The sequence below is a fragment of the Sphaeramia orbicularis genome, chromosome 21, assembly GCF_902148855.1.
Source record: "Sphaeramia orbicularis chromosome 21, fSphaOr1.1, whole genome shotgun sequence".
Lineage (NCBI taxonomy): Eukaryota > Metazoa > Chordata > Actinopteri > Kurtiformes > Apogonidae > Sphaeramia > Sphaeramia orbicularis.
In genome coordinates this window covers 41,597,050-41,614,345 of record NC_043977.1, presented here as the reverse complement: position 1 = coordinate 41,614,345, position 17,296 = coordinate 41,597,050, and the positions used below count along the sequence as shown (strand labels likewise).

The 17,296-nt window shown below is 35.9% G+C and overlaps 1 protein-coding gene across 1 annotated transcript in view; it reads right to left on the bottom strand.

Moving 5' to 3' along the window:
- Positions 1 to 10,255: 10,255 nt before the first annotated feature.
- The window catches only part of gdap2 (ganglioside induced differentiation associated protein 2), a 56,789-nt gene continuing 49,748 nt past the window's right edge, over positions 10,256 to 17,296 (bottom strand). The window contains exon 14 of the mRNA XM_030124812.1: positions 10,256 to 10,923. Coding sequence (XP_029980672.1) covers positions 10,882 to 10,923 — 42 coding nt within the window. The 3' untranslated portion in view covers positions 10,256 to 10,881. The remainder of the gene's footprint in view (positions 10,924 to 17,296) is intronic.

The window sequence follows — 17,296 nt, the reverse complement described above, 5'->3', positions numbered from 1 at the left end:
AAAGTCACACTGGGTCCTTATGGGTTAGGGAACTGTTAATTTCTTTAGAGAGTTAGTTACTGTATTGTATTTTCTATTTCGTGGTTTTACGGGAGAATCTGATATGAGTCTGTGGATTATAAACTGAAAAGACACGAGATGACAATGGAATTCATTCAAAATCTAAGAAAATAAACTTCTATTTTAATTTGTTTCACACAAATATTTTTTGTACAGTGAGCAGCATCTGCGGTGTTGGCTCCGTCTTTCTGACATGTTCCAGCAGACTGTCTCAGATCTGGAGCGTTCAGGGCGTACAGTATGTTATTCATCATCTGTGAGTGATTGGTCATTTTTTTCCCCTTTACGATAAAGGGCTGAGCCGTGTCAGGGCCAAGCACATGTTCTAGGGTAGAGTTTATTTACTAAATATATGCCTGGACGTGTTTCTGTACATGCAGACTTCACATCTTCTTCTCACCGCACGTGTAGATGTCACTTTAGTTCAGTTGGTTCAAAGCAGGTGAACTGGAATAAAGGAAGAGCTTAATATTTAAGCATCACCTCTGATACATTTACACTATAACAGAAAAAAAACCCAACAAAACACTTTTTCACTGTATTGGAACATAATTACGCAATTTCTCCACTGATCAAAGAGTGTGTGAATCTGTCTGAAAAGGGCATTTATAATAAAAGTTAAAGGCTAACTCACTTTTTTTTAATCCCCATAGGACAACTCTATGTATTTTACTTTTTTTTTTTTTTAATAACCTTTATTTAATTGAAGGTAGAAAGGTAGAAAGCATTACAAAACACAAACATACCTATCTATATTTAATAACCATACAGGGTGGGGAAGCAAAATTTACAATGAACATTTAGTTGTTTTTTCTCAGCAGGCAATTGTTTTGAAACCAAACATATATTGATGTCATAATCATACCTAACACTATTATCCATACCTTTTCAGAAACTTTTGCCCATATGAGTAATCAGGAAAGCAAACGTCAAAGAGTGTGTGATTTGCTGAATGCACTCGTCACACCAAAGGAGATTTCAAAAATAGTTGGAGTGTCCATAAAGACTGTTTATAATGTAAAGAAGAGAATGACTATGAGCAAAACTATTACGAGAAAGTCTGGAAGATACTATTAAAGAAGAATGGGAGAAGTTGTCACCCGAATATTTGAGGAACACTTGCACAAGTTTCAGGAAGCGTGTGAAGGCAGTTATTGAGAAAGAAGGACACATAGAATAAAAACATTTTCTATTATGTCAATTTTCTTGTGGCAAATAAATTCTCATGACTTTCAATAAACTAATTGGTCATACACTGTCTTTTAATCCCTGCCTCAAAATATCACAAATTTTGCTTCCCCACCCTGTATATATATTTCCCCACCCGTATATACATGGCTTGTACATGAAATGCGCTTTATGAATCAAGCTGAATTGAATTAAATAATACACACAGTACCTACTATCAGCATTAACATTACGGCCTGATCACAGTCAAGGTGTACAAGTATATTTGCATCAGTTATTAATCAGTATTGCAAAAAGATCCCCCCAAAACCATTCCCAAAATGTTTCTTTGGCCATCTTATTACTAGATCTTGCAATCCTCCAAATTTGAAGAAAATCGGATAAAAACTGATAAAATGGCGACCCAATGAGTGTGAAAACGTGCACAATTTTATTGTTATAAAAGAGCAAAATTCTTGTACATAATGTTTTGTAACACAATAAATAATTACTACTCAACTCCTGTGTCTTTTTTATTACAAAATACACACATGATTGCTTTTCATTTATTGATCATTTTTGTTGAACAGCTGTTTGATGATCAATTCTTATTTTCAGTATTAAGAAAATCAACCACTTTGTTGTGAAAACCCTTCTTTTACAGCCCTTTAATTGTAATAATAGAATGGGAACCTGTTATTTCAGTATTATTAGGACTAAATATGCACAACTACACAGATTTTGCTATGCTCCCTGGCTGCAGAAAATTTGGTAACAACGTGTCAAACGGATGTTTACATCGAACCGCTTGTTTTCAATGGTGCGTTGTTCACCAAAATTCATGTAGTGTCCGTACACCAATATACTTCCATCAATAATATCACTTATATGCCTCATAAATATATTGTTTTAACTTGTTCACAAATGTTTATTTCCTCCTGTACCAGGAAGACTTAGTTACAGATCTAACAGAGGTGCGACCATGTGGTAAGACAGATTTCCATTCCAGTCTTGTAGAGTCCGTACACCAAGTCGTGTCCGTACACCATATTCAAAATATGTGGGTCTAATTTTATTGTTTCTGTCAATATATGGAATTTTTCAGCACGCATGCTTTGGACACGACATCTATGCAATAAACAATGCATGATTCTCCTGAGTGCTGAAACATTTGTGTATCTTTGTAGGCATTAAATATGGAGGCGATTAGGCTGGAGTGTCCGTACACCCAATAATTTCTGATTTGACAGGGGCAAGCCTGAGAAATTTTTAGTAGACACAATAATACAAAAATATTTTGACTTTAAAAGAGAAAAATCAGACAAATAAAATGGCCTGTCTGATTTTTTGATAGAGCATTATTATTTTTTATCTATATGTGCACCCTTTCTGGTACCCTTGATTGTGATCAGACCGTTGGCACATTAGCTGCTGTTGAAGATGCTCAGGGACCAACTCCACATCTTTATCAGCATCAGCAACAGCACTGACAGGAGAATTAACCAACAGTATGGATACATATTTTTGATGAACTGGAGGAGACCTGGGTGGGGAGAACAGGCAAATTCAATACAAAAGCTCCAATCTGACTGAAAATCCAACACAGAACCTTCCACCTACACCACCACTGATGACGTACTGGACATTCTGATGAATTATCTATCCATATTCTTTCCTTATACAATAAATAATGTTTTTTCACATATCACTATAACTATTATTGGTCACTAGTGTTACTCTGAAGGGCTATACAGTTTGGTGAAGTCCGACTGCGATTACTGTGGGTAATATTGTGATTTCTGATAGGATTTAGGGTATCAAGGAAAACGGACTGGTTACTTTCTCAGTTTGGAATTTGTGTGTTTCACCTCAAACATCCAAAGTTAAAGAAAGGGACACAAATAAATCAGTAAAGTAGCATCTTTCCTTTTACACCAATATCTGCTCAGTGTTACTGATTCCAGAGTAACACCAAACAGATTGGGTTTATTTTCTTTCTCATTTCTGCATTCAGATCAAACCACTGCAGACACTGATAATACTACAACAATATGAGTCTCAACTCTATAAACTCTTTTTCTCTGTTGATTTTTGACGATTTATTGATGCAGTATCCTCTGCACTGTGTTGTGTGCATCTTTGTACCTGATGTAACTTGTGTGTAATCTATCTTTGTAGAATAAAACAAAAAAGGAAATTTCCTCTGCTTGTTGACAGCCAGCAGGGCTGTGCACTTTTTCATCTTTTCTGCTTATAAGCAGGACTTTCTAAATAAAGCATAGAACATGTTTCTTTCATTCTATGAACTCATTCAACTTCAGAAACAAAGTAAAACTACTACTGGAACCACCTAAAACACCATTGAAATATATAATACACAGAGTAACACGTGGCCAAGCCAACTAGTTCATCTCAAAACTCCTTGGATCATACATAACTTTTGGTCATAAAATAATTTACATCAGTGAGGGAAGAAAAATTCACCCCTGGACAGTTGTCATTAACAGGGAAAAATACTATGGAGGCCAAACTATTCACAGTGGGGGGGGGGGTTTGTTGTTACAGCCTTATCCCACAATAGATTAACTGATTTAGTTTTCTTTGTTGTTGTTGTTGTTTTTTGTGTAAAACAAAAAACAAAAAAATAACATGTACATAAGTATTCACTGCATTTGTTCAATACTTTGTTGATGCACCTTTGGCAGCAATTTCGGCTTCAAATCTGTTGGAGCACTTCTTTGCTTTTCATTACCCCACCCCCAAAGGGGAGGCAAGGGGTAAGGTTTTTGGTTTGGTTTGTTTGTTAACACTTTAGCAGCAAAACTGTTGGTTGAATTCATACCAAACTGGGTTTATAGATTACCAGTGACCCAGAAGAGATATCATTACATTTTAGGAAAAGTAGGTCAAAGTTAATCTTCGTTCATCTTTTTTTCCTCTCATTTACATCGAACAGGTGAAATTTGTAATGTTTAAGAAAACATCAATTTTGTTTCAATTTCCTTTAAACTTGGCACATAGAAGCAATTGATATGCTGACATCAGCACACGCACAGACATGATGACATCAGCTGGATCGATGCCAAAATAAGATACAACAAGTGCAAATTTTTTAAAATAATTTTTTAAAATCTCCCCATTTACTTATGATGGGCTAAATACATGTGAGGGGCGGGGTTTGTTGTGCCTGGCACCATTTGTTTTTAATAAATTAGTAAAAGTTTCAGAGAAACTTTTTTCTCTTTGTCATTATGAGGTATTGCGTGTAGAATTTAGAGGTAAAAATGAATTTAATCTACTTTGGAATAAGGCTGTAGCATAAAATGAACTTGGTAAAACAGCTTTTTCCTATGATGGACCTTGGTTATGGAACAATTTGCAAAACTCACTTCAGCTTCAGCATTTCATTACCTTGGGAGAATTCAAATCTCTTCTGTCAAACTGTCTAACAGAAGTGTGTAACTGCTATTCTTAAACTGGTTTTCAGCTTTTATGTTTTTAGCCATTTTATGTTGTCTTAATTGTATGTCAGTTTTATACTCTGTTAGTTTATGTGTATTGTACTGATGTGCCTGTTGGTCAGGTCTCCCTCAAAAAAGAGGTATCATCTCCAGAGACTTCCTGGTTAAATAAAGGTTAAAAAAAAAAAAAAAAAGATTGATAATAAAAAATGGTTGAGCTGTGAATATTTTCTGGATGCACTGTATATTTATTTGACTGTGACAATAAATGAATGAATGAATGGAGCTGGCCTCTAGTGTCTAATCCTGGCTGACACTTTGGCGTTGGATTCATTTTTCAGTCCTGGAGGTTTCCACTTTAAGAAATCCTGACCCAAATGGCAACCTTCTGAATACTTTGGATTACTTGTTGATGCATGTTATACATTAGAGGGACATATATATTATGTTAATAATATTTTAGGGAGAGGGGGTGGGATTAACCCTTTCATGCATGAATTATGAGAACCTTAGTCAAGATTTTTTTCTGGAGTGTTTTTATTCCTCCTTAGGCATAAAAAAAAAATGCAATCGAGTTTTTTTTTTTTCATGGAGTTACAAAAATGTCCATGCATTTAATTTTTTAAGTAAAGAAACATGTGTTTAAAACCCAATATCAGAAAGTAAAATGAAAACAATGAAATAAAAACATTTTTAAGGCTGTTAATTTGATGTTTTCTCAGATTTTAACATATTCTAATGCTAGTTATTACCTCATATAATATGCAAAAAACAACTCTTTTGTCTAACAAATAACTGATTCACACTTAAACATGTTAGTGCAGATCAGGTTTATCAAGAACAACAAAGTTATAGTAATGGTATGAATTGCAGTGTATGGGATGATGCATATTCGTCCACTGTGTTGGCTGACATGCAACTAAAACAACAAAACCTATGAATATACAAGAGAACAGCTGTAGAATAACTGTCCACTGGAGTGACCACTATGCATGAAGGGGTTAAATAAATTGCACTTCGTCCCACCCCTTTTCGGGCATGGAAATGGAACTATTGTGCTGTTCTTCTGTCTAAGATTGTTACAGCTGTTGATATTTGTATTAGTATGCATGTTTTGCTTGTTCGAATATATCCTAAATTTCATTGCATGTTCGGAATAAATCACTAAATCACAAAAAATCATACATTGTATGACTACTTTAAATAAATGTTATTTCATTATTTCTAGAGACTTAATGGGGATTTGCTTGAGCAGCTTCCAGTGTCAGTTACACAAAGACACAACGTCTACAGATTCCATCAGTGGTGATTTTGTGAATGACCATCTATGCCATGGGTGTCAAACTCATTTTAGTTCAGGGGCCACATTCAGCTAAATTAGATCTGCAGTGGGCTGAACCAGTAAAATAATAACATAATAATATATAAATAATGTCCACTCCAAACTTTTCTCTATGTTCTAGAGCAAAAAAAGTTGCTTTACATTATGAAAAGGTTTACATCTACAAAAATATCCTTTCAAACAATGTGAATAACATGAACAAACTGAAAAAAATAAGTGTAATTTTAACAATATTCAGCCTCGGTTTATCATTTACACATGTACATTATAACTTACAGATCCCAGTGGATCTACAAATACACAAAACATTTAGTAACAGGCAGAATATTGGAAAAACTGTACTGACTTCTCTTAGGACATTTCAGGTTATTCACATTTTTTGCGAAATGATACTTTGTTTTTAGTGTAAATACATGAAAATATTTACATTTACATTGAGAAAAATTTGGAGTTGTCATTACTTATATGTTCTTATGATAGTATTTTACTGAATCCTGCCCACTTGAGATTGAATTGGTCTGAATGTGGAACCTGAAATAAAATGATCGTTAATTTCTTAGTGTAATTTCTGCATTTCACACATTCATCCCAAGGGCCGGACTGGATCCTCTGGCGGGCCAGATTTGGCCCCCGGGCCGCATGTTTGACACCTGTGATCTATGCTGTATTTCGTGAGAATTAAAAACTTGCACAATGTGAAACCTTAAAACTACTGTACATTATCATGATTTTAACACATATTTCACAGATTTACCTTTAGTTTTGAATTTCCTTTTTCAAATCAGTCTCATCGTATAAAACATCTCAGATCAACAGGAAACATCAACAGAGGGAATACAAGTCAATCATTGTGTTAAAAAAAACAGTGACTTTATTGTGTTCACACCTCTTACTGACTTCCTCTCAGAAATCATGGACGACCAAAGCTTCATTACTCCAACATAAAAAAAAGATAATACATAATTACAGATAAACAAAATTTGGCTCATTATTTATATACATTCTGACACAATCACAGCTCAAAGTGTACACTAATGACATGAATGATCTGAAGATGATTTTCAGGTTTCTACAAGAGACAAACACTAGAGTTATGTTATATTATGACATTTTGGAATATTTAATTAAATCTTTACTTTTGTTAAAGCATGTGGAAAAATAAGCTGGAGGATCAGAGGAAGTTCATTTGAAATGCAATCTTAGGTCACAGAGTGCTTTCATGCACCGTTTTTTAGGAAATAATAAAGATTTAAAGACAGCTTTTCATTCTCTTTGTGTTTTAATGTGTGCATTTCTTCACGTGTTCCCAGCAAGATGATTGTTTATTGATTTACAGACCACAGAAATCACTGAAACATCCTTGAACATTCTTCTGTTTTGAGTCTGCATACCCAGCAACAGGCAAGTTAAACATAAGACGCTTCAGTTTTCATTTTAATCTGTATGACAGTATCACATGTTAGATGTGGAGGTCGCAAAGCGCTGATGTTTTCTCAGTAAGGACATTTAAGGACGATGAGGAGCTGTGAACTTGCCGTCAGAGTTGAAATGACGTACACATGTGCAGAAGTGTGTTGAATAGCTGTATCCAGAGCACTGGCTACAGAACAGCGGGTAAAATGTCCTCATATCAACAGTTCCAGACAATGGTAATAGTGTTAATGCGTCTCAGGTAAATAACGACCACTTGAACGTGTACAGAATCAGAGGAATGTTAACAAAGTTTGGTTCTTTATATTTCCTTTCAGTAACTCTGAGATTAAACCATTTGTGCACTGTGAAAACACCATATTTAGTGAAGCAACCTATGCTAAAGCAGACACGCAAACATCTAGTTTGACTGACAGCCATGGAGTTGAGACCTCAACTAATTATTATTTTCAATATTTACTCTGAAAAAAATCTAAATCTTACCAAGTGCATTTTTCTCATTTCTAATCAAAATATCTCATCACACTTAAAACAAGACATAATCACCTAAAGAGTAACTTTTCAGTGAGATATAAAAACTTATTTTTAGACAATAGATATTGAAAATCTTATTTCAAGAAATCTCACCAAGATAATTTTCACTTGTTCCATTGGCAGTTTTTTTTTTTACTTGAAAAAAGCAAAAAAAAAATCTTGAATTAAGCAAAAAAATCTGCCTATGGAACAAATGAAAACTATGTTGGTAAGATTTCTTGAAATAAGATTTTCAAGATCTATTGTCTAAAAATAAGTTCTTGTATCTCACTGGAAAGTTACACTTAAGGTGATTATGTCTTATTTTAAGTGTGATGAGATATTTGGACTAGAAATGAGAAAAATACACTTGGTAAGATTTCAATTTTTTTCCAGTGTAGCCACTTTTACGTCAGTGAAACACATGGAGTGCCAAAAGTGCAGTGTCTAAAACCCTCACTGATGTCTTCAAATTGTTTTTTATTGTATTAAATGCCAGAAGCATTCAATTTATCAGGATATGAAACAAAAAAAACAAAAAGTCATATTTCTGCTTAAAATTTGACAGATATCTGATGTTGCGTCATTGAGCTGCAAAACAAAATGCATGCTAATAGGCACGACACCAGCTTAAAGGATTGGTTCTAAACTCTTTAAGTCTGTCCTAAAACTCCCGTTGGGTTCTCACGCTGAGGTGTTTTTCATGCTGTAAACATTCTTCCTGCTCATAGTGGCTGTTAAATGATTCTCTCCTACCACAAAGTAAAGGATGGTATCAAGTATCAATCTGAGGCTAATGAGGCTTAAGTGCTTCAAGTTACTCCAGTCAAATGCATAACTTCCCAGAGTTGAAGTAGAAGTACACCATTTTGGTATAACATTTCCAGGTTTGTGTTTTCCTGTGGATGTGGACAAAGACAACGTGGTGTTAAAAACACTCCGGAAAAACCACTTGATTTGAGTAACTTGGACTCATTAGGTGTCAGTAACTTTCCAATGCTATTAATTTGTACTAATGCATTTCTATAAAAGTTTACAATTTTGATAGAGTGTAGGATGAAACTGCGGTTTTTGCATTGGTAAAATCTAATTTATTTATATTTAATTAGCAGTCAGGGGTCTATACCTTTATTTACTTTAGAAATGAGATCAATCATTTGTAAACAGTAATAATTAGGTTTTTTTTTTTAATCTTTTGTTTCTTTGGTTTTTTGTCTCTCTTCCTGCTGTCAGTGGTTCATTCTGGCTCATGCTTTCTTCTGCTACTGAAACTGAATCATGTAAAAATACATAACTGGAGATAGAGGAAGAAAAGAAGGACCAGTTATTACAGGGGTGTCACACTCACTTTAGTTCAGGGGCCACATCCTCCCAATATGACCTGAAGTGGGCCGGACCAGTAAATTAATAACATAATAATATATAAATAATGCCAACTCCAAACATTTCAATGTGTTTTATAGTGAAAAAAAGGAAAATTACATTATGGAAACGTTTACATCTATAAACTGTCCTTTTAAAAATGTGAACAACCATGAAAAAACTGAAATCTATTAAGAAAAATAAGTGCAATTTTAACTCTATTCTGGTTCTGCTTATTTATAAATGTGCATTACAACTCACACATCACAATGGATCTGCAAAATACACACAATATTTTTTGTAACTGGCAGAATGTTAGTAAAATTGCACTTACTTCTCTTAGGACATTTCTAATTTGTCATATTTTTTTGTGAAAGGATGGTTTGTAAATTTACACATTTTCATGTAATTTAACTTTTTTACACTAAAACAGAACAAAAATTTGGAATTGTCATTATTGTCATTATTTGGTTTTTATGATAATATTTTACTGATCTGACCCACTTGAGACTAAAGTAGGGCTTCATATGTCAAGGATTGACAGTTAATATAATTTTGGCATTTCACAAATTCATCCTGCGGGCCGGATTTGGCCCCCGGGCCTCATGTTTGACACCTGTGAGTTATTACTATTGTAGCTAACGTATGATTTTATCTTGAGTGTGTTTTTAATGTTGTCAGTGTGGAGAACAGCCTCAGTGATGGAGATGCAGGGTCTTATCAGTGTGAACAGAGTCAGTGATTAGTTAAAGAACATCAGAGTAAACACAACCATGTGACTGTTGTTTGAAGTCACGTTTTCCTGTGATCCTATCCTTTAAATCCACCACGACAGTTTCAGACGTACAGACTGTGTGTCACCAGTGTGCTAACACAGACCGACACAAGCTGCTGCTCGGAGAGTGGTGTTTTCTTTTTCCTCCCAGGCATCAATTTTACTTCCCTGGGGTTTTCCCCGAGTTTGACTGAAGAAGAACACAAAGTGTGTTATTACAGCCTACCAGGTGGAAATTGCCAACTTCCGGCTGAATGAAACCGCGGCACTGGTCTTTACTTCGTCTGGAGTTTCTGCAGTCCGGTGTGGCACAGCATAATAAAGAACGCAGCAGTGTGGGAGTCCAGACAGACGAAACCTTCCACAGCCCCCTCCAGCAAATCCAACACAATATTCTGAGACATGGTTGAAGGTGTCTGATGTGACCACACAACGGAAGTGATTTTAAGTGCTTGACATAATACTTCATATTTAGGGATGTTTGAAGAAACTGCCGAATAAGAACTCTCAGTGTAAGGCATTATCCAGAAACCATCGGAGGCCCATAAATAGTCCGTGGTGAGGGAGACGTGACTGCTCACTGCGGCCACATGCTGCTAAATGTGGCCTGTGAATGTTAATTTTGTCCTTTTGGCAGAGACAAAAAACACAAGGAGAGGTTCCCCAACTATGGTTCAGAGCCTCAGGAGGATGTCACGAGTTCAGTCCACAAAGGCAGCACCGCGTCCATAAAGGGCTTCGGCTTGACACCAGTACAGACGTCCCACTGGTCACAGACCGGAAGACTGGGAGGGATGGTGAGGTCCGTTCACCTGAGATGGAGAAGCAAAGTCGGATTAAGTCAAGTAAATGGAGTACAAGTCCCTGCCTTCATCATCTAGTCTGTTAAAAGCCTCTAAGACAGATTTACAAATCTGCCTTAAATCAACTGTCCGGTACCCAAACCAAGAGTGGAATCAGACTATTAAAGGGCTCATGTTTTGCTGACACACTGTTTAGGTTTTTGAGGATTAATCACTGCAAATTTGAAAATGCAAATTTAACACCCTCAGAGTTGAAATTAACACCAAGCCAGGGTTTATATGGGAACCACCAGTTAAGTGTTAAATTAACATTTTTCAAAGTGTTAAAATGATTAACACTATGACGGTGTTCAGACAAACTCTTTAAGTGTAAAATATTAACACCACAATAGATGAAAAGAACACTAGATTAGTATTCAAAGTTCATTAATTAGTGACACCAACAGAGTTAACTATTCAACACTGCACCAGTATTCAAGTAACATTCTATGGTGTTAAATGTAAATTTAACTAGTGTTTACTATACTTCTCATAAGGTGTACATTGTCCACTGGGATTAACACTATTAGAGTTAAAAATGTACAATCTGTCAGTGTTAAGTCTAACCATCCACCACACATGTACAATAATCACTCCAAAAAGTACTGCAATAAAAAAAAATAGTTATTTTTCTTTAACAGAGCTCCTAATGCAGATCTGCTCCAGGTGTGACAGGTGCCAGCAGGTGAAGTTGATAATGAGTCTGAGGGAGGGGTCTGTGGCAACGCAGGAGTGCACCATGACACTTACTATTTGTTCAATAGCTTTGCTCTCTACTCTTGTATGAATTGTTTGAATTACCTAAGACTACAATGCAAGAAGCCGTCGAGCTAAAATTAGCATGTTCGACGTTCTATATTTGCAGCATAATTTTAGCAGCTGGTTAGCAAGTTGGTCCAAACAGAAATATACACATTATGATACTGACAGAGCTGACAGACAAGTTACTTCAGCCTAATAAATAGCCTTGTTTCAGAAGTAAAATGGTACTTATACGACGACTCATATGTCGTCCATAAGCGCACTGGTCTTCTCTGTTGCTCTGTCCAGAAATCATCACCCATTATGGTGTTCAATCATGTTCCTCAACACCTGGTAAATGTACCCCAAAAAAGGACACCATCAAAGACACAAGCTGACTCTGCGAGTGCAAGTTTTTATGGATCAAACGTTATATTAACTCTGAATGGTGTTAAATACAAGTAACACTGGAAAATCAACACTGGCAGATTTGCTGTGATAGTCTGATATTTTTTCACTCAAAAGTTATAATAACCTGTGACTTTCTGATGAAAATGTACAAAGTAAACCATGGTGTGTCTGCAAAAAAAAAGTAAATAAATAATGAAATAAAGAATAGGACTATCTTTTTTCACGTTAAAAGGCTTTGAGGTCCAGAAGGACGCCTCTAGAGACCCTAATAGCTTCTATGTTCAATGATACTTGGAACTGAATTCATGTTGTTTGCATGTGTGTGAGATTGGGCCTAAACCCCAGAGTGGATCCACTGTGTTATTATAAATTAGGACATGATGTAACTGCTAATTTTGGACCTAATCTTTATTTCATTGAGAATCCCTAATTAAAAACACAAGATTAAAGCAATCTATGTCGAATCACAATGGGGGATGATGATCTCAAACCAAAATCTGCAGGTCTGTCCTGACATTAACTAGCACCGACAACAATGAAGATGAATTCAACATGTGGATTTGGAAATCTGTTTGCAACAATATTGTTCCCATTTGCCTGCGTGCAGTCCAAAAAACACCGAAGCTGATTCATTTCAAAGAGGCTGGTACGTGATTGTGGTTTTCACATCCCAATAACTTGCAGAAGCTTACTGTAATGTAGCTTTAAGGGCTTTTGAACTGTCAGTATTAAAATAAAACCCTGATCTGACATCTTGTCTTATTATAGAACTAAACTGAACTAACTGTCTGTGAGGATCCTGACATGAAAACTAAATGAGAGCTGAGGTGAACTAGACCAATCTCAGTCCTCATTCAAAGTGGTCTAAACATGGGGACAATGGGGTCATTATTATTATTCAGTGTTTGCTCTTTATCCAAATAAAAATTTCAGACTTCTTCCAGTCTTATTCAAAACTTTTCCCCAAGACCTTGACTTTATGTACTTTTATACTTACGTGCCTATGTTTTTGGTTGAGATTGTACCTGTTGTGTGTAGTAGAGAAGTTCATTTTAATAAATGTATGAATGAATGAATGCAGAATTCGCAGTAAATTATGTTTTACTGACAGAAATGTTTTCAAAACTTATGAAAATCACAAAAAGTGCATGGATATCACACAAACAAGTTTCACCAGAATCATTGCAGTACCAACCAGTTAGTGAACTCATATCAAGTTTTTTATGTTTTATAAGTGTTATCAGTTATATTTCCTCTAGCTCCCTAAAACAGACAGAAAACAAAACATGGAATGCCAAAAAGCACTGTTTTTGGCAGTACAATGCCATAGCTATTGATGTAAGAACTGAAGTGATTTTGGTTATTATCAAGAAAGCCAGGGAAAATAGATCTATCTATCTATCTATCTATCTATCTATCTATCTATCTATCTATCTATCTATCTATCTATCTATCTATCTATCTATCTATCTATCTATCTATCTATCTATCTATCTATCTATCTATCTATCTATCTATCTATCTATCTATCTATCCATCCATCCATCCATCCATCCATCCATCCATCCATCCATCCATCCATCCATCCATCCATCCATCCATCCATCCATCCATCCATTTTTCATGTTTTCTTGGAATCCGTTTAATTTCTGAAGACTAAAGTAGGATTACTTTGTTTTGTTGCACATTTGAAATAAACTAAAACTAACTACTATGCTTTCCTCATATATTTTCATTTATCCTATAAGATTATGTGCCTTTGACCATACTCTAAAATTCAACTACAAGAGAAACTTTTTTCCATACTTTAAGACTTTCATAGAAAATTTCACACTTTTCAAAGTCTAGAAAACAGTGTTTCAAAATTCTGTACTTTTTAAGACTTTCAAGACCTGCTCTATTACACTCTGAATGTCTGGACTATCTGGCACTGACATTAGTAGCAGGTCCTTTAATGTGCAACATGGGGTCTTCATGGATCGCATTTCTTCAGTTAGGTTGAGACCTGGGTGTGGTTCCGTTGACCACCGCAGAACGGGTGTTGTCATGGTACGCAATGAAGATGATCAGAGCAAACCGATCTGCTTAAGAAAGTCCTTAACTGAAGCGTTGAGGCAGAATTTTGGCGAGGTAGAGTGCAACACCAAGATTTTAACAACACATGCACATGGCTCAATGAAAAGCTTTATTAATCCACTCCCCGAAGGGAAGGGAAGGCAAGGGGTATCGTTTTTGGTTTGGCTTGTTTGTTTAACACTCTAGCAGCAACACTATTACTTCAATTCATACCAAATTGGGTTTATAGATTGTCAGTGACCCAGAAGAGTTCTAATTACATTTTGGGAACAGTAGGTCAAAGTTCAATTTTTTTTTATTAATTTAATTTTTTTTTTTTTGCCATTTACTTATAATGGGCAAAATTTCAAATGTCTGTAGCAGCAAAAATATTGGGTAAATTCATACCAAATTGGGTTTATAGAATGCCAGTGACCCAGATTAGACATGGTTACATTTTGGGAAAAGTAGGTCAACGTTAAATTTTTCTGTGAATTTTTAAAATACATTTTCTTCTCCCATTTACTTATAATGGGCAAAATTTCAAATGTCTATAAATGCATCAGTTTTGTTTCAATTTACTTCAAACTTAGCATGTACAGGGTGGGGAAGCAAAATTTACAATGAACATTTAGTTGTTTTTTCTCAGCAGGCACTACGTCAATTGTTTTGAAACCAAACATATATTGATGTCATAATCATACCTAACACTATTATCCATACCTTTTCAGAAACTTTTGCCCATACGAGTAATCAGGAAAGCAAACGTCAAAGAGTGTGTGATTTGCTGAATGCACTCGTCACACCAAAGGAGATTTCAAAAATAGTTGGAGTGTCCACAAAGACTGTTTATAATGTAAAGAAGAGAATGACTATAAGCAAAACTATTACGAGAAAGTCTGGAAGATACTATTAAAGAAGAATGGGAGAAGTTGTCACCCGAATATTTGAGGAACACTTGCGCAAGTTTCAGGAAGCGTGTGAAGGCAGTTATTGAGAAAGAAGGAGGACACATAGAATAAAAACATTTTCTATTATGTCAATTTTCTTGTGGCAAATAAATTCTCATGACTTTCAATAAACTAATTGGTCATACACTGTCTTTTAATCCCTGCCTCAAAATATCACAAATTTTGCTTCCCCACCTTGTATATAGAAGCGATTGATATGCTGACATTAGTACATGCATAGACATGATGACATCAGCTGGATCGATGCCAAAATAAGCTACAATACATGCAAGGGGCGGGGTTTGTTGTCACTGTCATGCAAATATATGGTAAAGTTCTGCTACCTCTGAAGAACAGAACAGCTGTGAGAATGCGCTTCCTTATATACTGTATATGTCTTGTGCTTCCACAGGAAAAGTGTATTTCAAAGTAAAGAATGATCTATGACCAGTCCAAAGACAAGTTGGGGTGTGTGTGTGTGTGTGTTCAGTGTCCATATGGAATACGGGTTATTTTGAGGATGGATATGAGTTACAGACATACGGGGTCATTCGGTCATCCATGTAGCGTCCTGACATCACTAGGACCACCCACAAACACCTGCAGTTGTGGAGATGCTCTGACCTGGTCATCACTGTTACAATATGGCCCTGGTCAGCGTCGCTCAGATCCTTACTCTGCCCATTTTACTGCTTTCAACAACTCAACTTTAAGGGCTAAAAACGCACATGTTACCTAATATATCCCATCAGCCATTGTAATGATAATCATTATCATTAATGCTTCACCTGCACGTGGTCAGACTGTTATGGCTGATCAGTGTCCACCAGAGATGTCTGATCTGATGTCCTCATTTGTCTTCCTCATATGGTCTAAATATTTTCAGCCACATTTTCTCTCTTTTCTTAGTGTCTCGGTGAAAAGTGAAAACAATAAACCAGTGATTGCCAATTTTACTCCTTTCCGTTACTCTTTTATATCCTCTAATCTGGTTTAAATCACTCACACAAGCAAAACCAAATGGAGATAAATGACCAGGTCTGTTTATTTCCCCCCACATTCCCTTTCTGCTTTTCCTCCTCTAAAAAATAGCAGATGAATAGTGCTAGGAGTAAAACACATATGGCTGTAAACATGATTTAGTGTTAATATTTGGAAAGGAGTGGGAGGCCAGGTTTTCATTAACACACATTAAGCTGCAGAGCGGATGTGTGGCCTTATGGTAAACAACCTTATGTGTTCAACTTGGCTAAATGTAGGGATTATATAGTCAATTTATGGCAAATATCTGAGCTAACATTAATTATTTTGCAAAAATGTGATAATAGCCATTTGTTACCACATTTCAGCCATGTATTATTAATCCCATTTACTAATAAATGACTCACTTTCATTTAATTCTGCTTATTTTCTGCCTTTTTAAAATTATTTTTGCAGTTGATATTTCTTTATCTAATGAGAGAATACTACAGACTTCTTAGGTGTTTCAACCTCACCTGCACAATCTATCATATTTTGATCCCAGATCTGTTATTCTGTTTCACTGTGCAGATAAAAAAAAAGAATAAAATAGGGTTGTCAAAATTAACACATTATCCATCATCATGATTAATCTGATTAAAAATTTTAACGCAATTAACCCATCTGCAGTGCAGAATGACTCTGAACGTCTCTGGCAACACATTTCGGGCAGTTTGTCCAAGTAGAGTGAACAAATGTGCAGTTGATCTGGTAGTGACAGGCAGCAGAACCAACCCATAAAGATGGAAGATGCCAAACAGCACGTTGGTCCTCTGGGTGGAAATATGAGATAAAAATACTCAAGACGGAACATTCAACTGACATAAAGTATTATACACACTCTGCAGGAAGGAGTTTTCTTTTTACCAAAGCACTTCCACTTTAAAGGTGCGGGAGACTTTCGTGACCAATTTTTCATCAAATCTGTAAAACCTCAGCCACAGCTTAAGTATCATGAATCTGTAAGTCTTTCTGTGATTACTCACCTGAATCTCTTACATTACGGTGAACAATTTCGTAGTGTCATCCACCACAAACAAACCATGTGTTTACAAACAGAGCTGGGAAATGGCTGGAGGAATATGCAGACGGAAGGGAGCTCCTGCCATTTCAGCATCGTGTCTGTAGCAGCTGCTGCTGCGCGAACCTCTACGTCCCACAATGCA